Source organism: Alligator sinensis, unplaced genomic scaffold (genome assembly GCF_000455745.1).
Source record: "Alligator sinensis unplaced genomic scaffold, ASM45574v1 scaffold889_1, whole genome shotgun sequence".
NCBI classification, from domain to species: Eukaryota; Metazoa; Chordata; order Crocodylia; family Alligatoridae; genus Alligator; species Alligator sinensis.
The window spans coordinates 806,776-813,569 of record NW_005842361.1 but is presented as its reverse complement, the minus strand read 5'-3'; the positions used below and the strand labels follow the sequence as shown (position 1 = coordinate 813,569).

General features: G+C 44.4%; 1 protein-coding gene across 3 annotated transcripts in view; it reads left to right on the top strand.

Annotated features, from left to right (window-relative positions):
* The first annotated feature begins 5,970 nt into the window (after positions 1–5,970).
* The window catches only part of ARHGAP18 (Rho GTPase activating protein 18), a 130,673-nt gene continuing 129,849 nt past the window's right edge, over positions 5,971–6,794 (top strand). For 2 of the 3 annotated variants that reach the window (XM_025210630.1, XM_006029174.3), the window contains exon 1: positions 5,971–6,178. In XM_025210630.1, the coding sequence (XP_025066415.1) occupies positions 6,066–6,178 (113 nt within the window). In that variant the 5' untranslated portion in view covers positions 5,971–6,065. Of the gene's footprint in view, positions 6,179–6,208; positions 6,499–6,794 lie in introns of those variants that run through there. The other variant, XM_006029177.3, reaches the window with a different exon arrangement.

Below are 6,794 nucleotides of genomic sequence, written 5' to 3'. Positions count from 1 at the left end.
ACTCTTTCCTGCCTATGCAGGGGGTCGGATTCGATGATCTGTTGAGGTCCCTTCCGACCCTAACATCTATGAATCTATTAAACTTATTTATTTTGAGAGGGGAGTCAGCATCTCTATTGCTTTTGAGGCATCATTAATGTAATTCCCATCTTCCTTTAGTAATAGATCTACTTTCTTATATTTCTGTTTTTCCTTCCTTTGCAACCTGTTTACACAAATTTCTTCTGACTTTGTTTGATCTGTTTTAACTCACTCTGTTTATTTTGCCAACCCATTCTCTTTTCTTTTATGCTGTAGACCCCTTGTGCTTCACCTTCTAGCTCTGAAGGCATGGGGCTGGTTCATGGACCAGAATGGGCCCTAGGGACCAGGATCAGATCCTGTGCTGTCCCTATAGGATTGGGCCCCACACTGTTTCAGCTCTGCCCAGCATGTCCCACATTGCCTCAGTCCAGCCTAGCATGTTGGGATTGGGCGTTCAGCCCAATGATTTGGGATCAGGTCCTGGAGTGTCTCCACTGGGCCCTGTGTACTGAATATATTGCATGCAGGTTCACGTTATCCAGCCTGCAGGGTTTCCCACAGATCTGGAAACTGGGGAGCAGCAATTGCTACCACAGCTCCTCCACCACTACATTTTTGTACTAGCGGGGAGCCCTGTGGGCTGCATAATGTGGCTCCTCTGACTGCAGGTAGAGGGTTTTGCACCCCTGCTCTGGAGTATGAGTATTCTTCTTTGGCTGCCTTCTTTCTTTTCCATTTGTAGTATAACTTTATTTGAGTAGTCCCTAGTGACACTACATTGGCCACACCTGATTTCTGCATGTTTTTCTCTGAGGCAGGGCAGCCTGTTGTGCCTTAAAAATGGGGTCTTTCATAATGCTTTAAAAAAGAAAAGGCAGTTTATATTTTAATCTGAGAGCACCTCAGCTCCAATATGTGAAGCACACTCTTTTGAAATTCAGTGTTTTTAAATATTTTTGCTATTATATTTATTTACCCTTTACAGGGTGTTTCATAATGAAATACTTGGCTTGCAGTTGATTACCTGAAGACTTAAACTCTACCAGGTCCTAAAGACCCTACTATTCATATTTTATTTTTCAAAGCTTTGTTCTCAGTAAACTTTCCTGTGTCTCTTTTACCAAAGAGAGCAATGGTCAAAGATAAGATATGGTTCATGCGGTGACATACATTAATAAGACTATAGTTTATGGTCTCCTAGAAAACTGCACAACTCTTATGAAGTCAGCTGAGGGAGGGAGGGTGGGTGTGTGTAACCAGGCACCATTTTGTATCATGCAGATTGTCTGCATTGCTGCATAATGCCATGGAGAGCAGTATGGAGTATTTTCACAGTTACAATACACCCAATGGCATCACACCATTTTTTAGGTGTGTGTGTGTTTGCATGTATGCAGATAACTTGTCCAGTCTGATTGTAAGGTAGAGTCATGGCCCTGCTTTCACTTGCCCCTATCTCTTTTGAGGCACTGGGCACTCCCAGAGGACCTTTGCTCTCCTCTGAGGGTGGCAATGCAGTTCTCCCTTAGCAGAGCTAGTGGAAGAATGGGGGGTGGGGGAGGAAATGACTTAAAATGGTTCTCTTCTCCCGCCCCTCACCCCCACTTTTTTTCTCCTATTTATTGTATTACTGAAACAGTCATTCCAGAAGTGATTTCAGTTTTTTAATTAAAAGTTTAATTCTGATTTTTTTACCAAAACCAAAACTAATACAAATCCCTCTTACACACACATTTTGTTTTAGATTTGGGGGGGAAGGGAGTCAATTTTTAACCAACAGCTCCTCCTACCCTCAGTCCCCCTTCTTATTTCAGCCAGTTCCCCAGCCCTTGTGCAAGCAGAAGTAAAAGGATGAAGGAAAGCTGTATGCATGCATACATACTGTAACACGGAGCTTAGAGGTCCTGTTAAAGTGGGAAACTGCAGCAGAGGGAGCCCAGGCAGCTGAGCAGGGGTTAGCTGCAGGAGGAAAGGCAGGCTGTTCATTAAGCCTAGAATGAGAACTCCTGTGGGTGGCTGTGGAAGTCACTTGACTGAAAGAAGACCGGGCTTAGGGAGTATATAAACCCAGGGCCTGAGCCAGGATGGGCAGTCTGGCCCTGCAAGCTGCAGGGGAGTCCCTGGCAGATACCTGGGCTGCCCTGGGGGAATGCAAGTAGGATGCTGCTGACTTGCAAGGGAATATGGCTCAGGGTACAGGGGAGTTCTGTGGTATAGCCATGGAACTGATGTTTATGTTCAGACCCAGTATGGAGTTTGTGGTATAGCTAGAGATCTTATTCCTTTGTTATAGTTTAAACCATGGACTGAGTTGGGAATATCAGGGTGAAAGAGGTCCCAGTAGTTGTTGAGCATGGTGGAGGCAAGGCCAGCGTGCCCAGTGCCCAAGAGGGGCAAACACCAGGGCCAAGGGCCCAGAGCCAAAACAGGGAAGACAAAAGCTAGAAGTCAGGTCCAATACAGTGGGCCTCAGCTAGAGGGCCCAGCAAGAGGAAAGTGTCGGAAGCCATGAAGACTGAAGCCCCAACAAGGAGGAATGATTTAACAGCAACATCTGTGAGGCTTAGGGGTGGCTACAGGGAAGGTCAGAGGCCACAAATAGTCTATAAGACAACAGGCAGCCTGGAGGCACAGATGGGCCAGGAGGGCACTTCTACAGTAAGTGCTGGATTACCAGCAAGATATGAGGGGGATCGGCTGGTGGTCAGACGGACTAGGGTTTGCTCTAGGACCCTTGAACAGGCTCCCTTTTCACATTTTAATAATTCCAGCAAAGTTGTGGCAGGCAAGGGAAGGAGGGTACCCTGGAGCTGAAGTACAGCAGGAGCTGTGTGGCTACCAAGGGGCATCATAGCAGCCCCTGGGGCCTGGCACATGCTGCACATACTGTATTTTCTCATATATAACACATTTCTTTTTTCCCCCTTCCCCTCAAACCTAGCTTGTGAAAATCAGGATGTGCATTATATATGAGAAATGACTCCGTGAATCTGGAAACTTTATCAGGGGAGCAGTGGCAATTAATGCTATCACCGTTCTTCCCATTGCCACATTCCAAACCTGTGTGGAGCCCTCCATCCAGATGATATGACCTCCATATGCTACATTGAGCTGATACACAAGGTTGATCCACAGATGGAACCAGAATGATGGCTGGGACCTGGCACTTGGGCCCAGGCCTGGCACGTGGCATCAGGCTGGTGCACAGGATTAGACCCCATATGCTGGCCCTAGACCTAGCATGCAGGATTGGGTTGGCATGTGGTCCTGGACCAGGTGTGCAGGGTCAGTCTGGCACAAGGGGTTGGACCTAACACATGGCCCTGGACCCCAGTGCCTTGGGCTGGGCCTGATGTGGCCCCCCATCTGGCACATGGGGCTGGCAGCAGGCTTGGTTCCTGTAGCTGTTGCTGCCACCTGGTTCTCTGAAAAGCCGGTTATTTTTTTCTTTAATGCATCTTCCAAAAAAAATAAAAAGGTGCTTAGTATCTATTGGGGTGTGTTATCTGAAAAGATGGCACCTACAGCCAAGGCAGAAGGTGGCCCTGGCTGGTTTAACTAAACTAAAGGAACCTCTGCAATTTTTGGCCTAGCAAAGCTTGGTTAAGATTCCTATGGCTCTGTAATCAGAGACCTCTCCCAATTCCATGGGGTTTCTACTACCTCTCCAACATTGATGGAACATCCAGCTGGGTATTCTGTAACTGCCTCCCCTCCAACCAGGGATCCATTTGTTTAAGATTTGGCTCCACTCTATTCACTGGCAAAACTCTTATCAGCTTTAGTGAGGTCAAGGATATCACTAGTTAACTCTGCCAAATCAATGGCTATTTATAGCATATGTGTTCAGAACTAGCTCTGAAGGACAGGTTGATCTTGCTTGGTGACTCTCCCAGTGTTCACACATAAGGGCAAGGCATTAGGATAATAGCTGAGAATCATTTAAAAGTGGTTACAGGTCAAAATTGTTGGGGTGTCACTTGGTGACCACTCCATTCTGAAGACTGGGCAGGCAGAAAAATAAAGGGACTACCCTTTGCCATTTATAGTAGGCTTATTTCAATGTGTGCTCCTTGATTTAAAAGAAGGGTCAGATGTTTATGTATTTGCATGCTGGCAAATAGCTCACATTACACTTCACTTGTTTGATATTTACATTGTGCACTGTATTATATCTACACACAGAAACATTCATTTAATTGGAAGAACTTTTGATTCTTTTTTTTAAGAAACAAGGTGATTCAAAAGTTATGATAATGCAGAATCCAAGTAATTCATTAATGGTGCACATCAACCATAATTCAGACGCAACATAAAGTTCTGTAAATGTAAGGCGTATATGAATCCTAAGCACTGAATACATAAGCAAAAAGGGATACATTATGGGTGCTGTGCAAAACATAATCTTGAACTGTCTCCCTTAGACCATGGTCTCACTTCTAGCTGTTTTGTTCTGGTGTGTTCAGCACAAAGCAACTGAAAAGCTGATATGTGTGATTGCTTGAGAATTCATGGACATAGTAGGGCCACACTACCAGTTCACCTCACCTCCCAGCTCTTGATACTGGGAGACTGAGGACAGGAGTCTGGCCAAGGACATGGCACTCAGTGCAATTCAGAGCACTACCTTGGCTACTTGACTGTAGTGGGGACAGAGAACCTGCCCTTATTTCTCTCTTCTAGTTACCATAGTCTTATAATAATATTTTTCTATTTAAAAAAACAAACAAAATATCTTGTGGATAAAACAGGTAAAGAAGTAACAGGAGAAATTGTCTACAGTGAGTCAGGGAAATGGACGGTGCACAAAAAAATGTAGAAGAAAAATGGAAAAATATGTCTTTCTTCTTATCTCTTTCATCTATAGTTTTATTAGGTGATACCTGGAATAACAAGCACATTTTGCAGACAGGACTGGGATCTATCAACTGAATGTGTCTTTTGATTCTTGAGTGTAATGTTCCATTCATGCTTTTAAAATTAAAGTTTAATTTGAAGGCTGGTGGGCACTGCTGTCATTACTTTCTAATAGTTGTACATTTCATAGAAGCATCTTAAGTGATTCAGAGCCTTTGGGATACACACATTTCTATCTTTTGGAAATGCTGTATTCTCACTCTTCTCTCTCCATGCTGCATTTGCTATACTACTCAGCTGAATCTAGTGGTAAAATAGGCCCTGATCATGCAACCAGTTAAGCATATTGAGTAACTTTATTTATTTCAATAAAGTTAGCCATCACATTGAAGTGAATAGGATTCTTCATAGCAGTAGAATGTTTGTATGATTAGGGTTTGAAGATTATAGGCAGGGATTTTTTAATTTGTGAGTCTGCCCAGTCCCCATCATAATAGTGTTTGTATCCTCATTGGGATTTTTGGATGCTACCATAATATAACATATTTCATTGTTACCATTGTATACACATACTTTCATTTCTGGTGGAAAAAGCTTGGTGTGTAAGTTTGTCAGTCTCCAACTCACAAAAACAGAATCTGCTGTAGCTTGGAGAGCTGGGCAGTCATTATTGAGCATATGCTAGCATATATGTGAGCATATATCATCTCTCCAGTGTTGTTTCTCTGCTCTACTCCGTATAGTTGAATTCAGCTGGGTGTCTTCAGAAAATTCTGATTCCGGTCACCAAGAAGAGAAAGGAAATCTATAACTCCTGCTGCACAAAACAAGCGAGGATAAATCAGCTGGAAGCAGGAGCTGGGAGGAAAAAAACCAAAACGATCCTTTTCCTGGAAACAAGCATGTGTCTATGAATAAACTTATTTGTACCGATTAGCTGCATGCATCTGACTCGGATGCTTAAGCAATTGAACGTGGAAACAGTCAAACACTGCAAGAAAAGCTCATGCCTCAGAGTCTCATTGGAGATACAGGAAGCATTTCACATAAATAAACTCCTCCCCTCCTCCTTTGTTTCCAACCCTGATCTTCAGAGGAGGAGTTGGTTGATACTAATGAGCTGAGTTGCCAGGCGAGGCAGGAACTTCATTAGTAGCTTTAGAAATTATGCTGCCGCTTGCACCATGAACTGGCTGTCTGGTTCCCAGGGAGTTGTTTTAACGGCTTACCACCCCAGTGGCACCAATGTGGCGGCAGGGAATCAGACTAAAGAGGGCGAAGAGACCTGCCCCGCAAGGTAAGCTGCGGAGCAGGGGGGAAACTTCACCTGCTTGGGGAAAACGAGCAACTTGGAGGCAGTGTGAGCAGGGGGGAGAAGCTGCTACACTGCGATTGTGACGTAGCACGACGCTGTCCCAGCGTTCGACAGATCAGATGATCAAAGCTCAGTAAACGTCAGAAATTACCGCCTGTAATTAAATGCGGGGGAGGGGGGCACTGCTGACAGGTGCATTTTCAGCCCTGGCACAGGAACACCGCCCCCCCCATGTTGAAATCTTTAATGGCAAATCTTCTTTCGTATGGCTGACGGAGCAACAATTATAACTCGAGTTTCAGGTTAGTTAACCAGTCCCTTGAGGAAAAGGAATGTATCTCTGGAATGTCACCCTCACATTTGTTAGGAGAGCAGAGTGTTGTTATGCAGTCCATAGTCTGATCAATCCCATTCTGCACAGCTCCTAATACACATGCATCAAGTGACCGCAGCGGCCATGCCAAATGTGAGCCTTCTATTGAAGGAGCCCTTGTTTTGTCAGAAAATAAAATCATACTGCATAAAAAGCAGCATCTGTTGAAAAGTGAAGCAGCAATACTTATTCTGATCTTAGTTTCTGAGCATAACAACTGCTGTG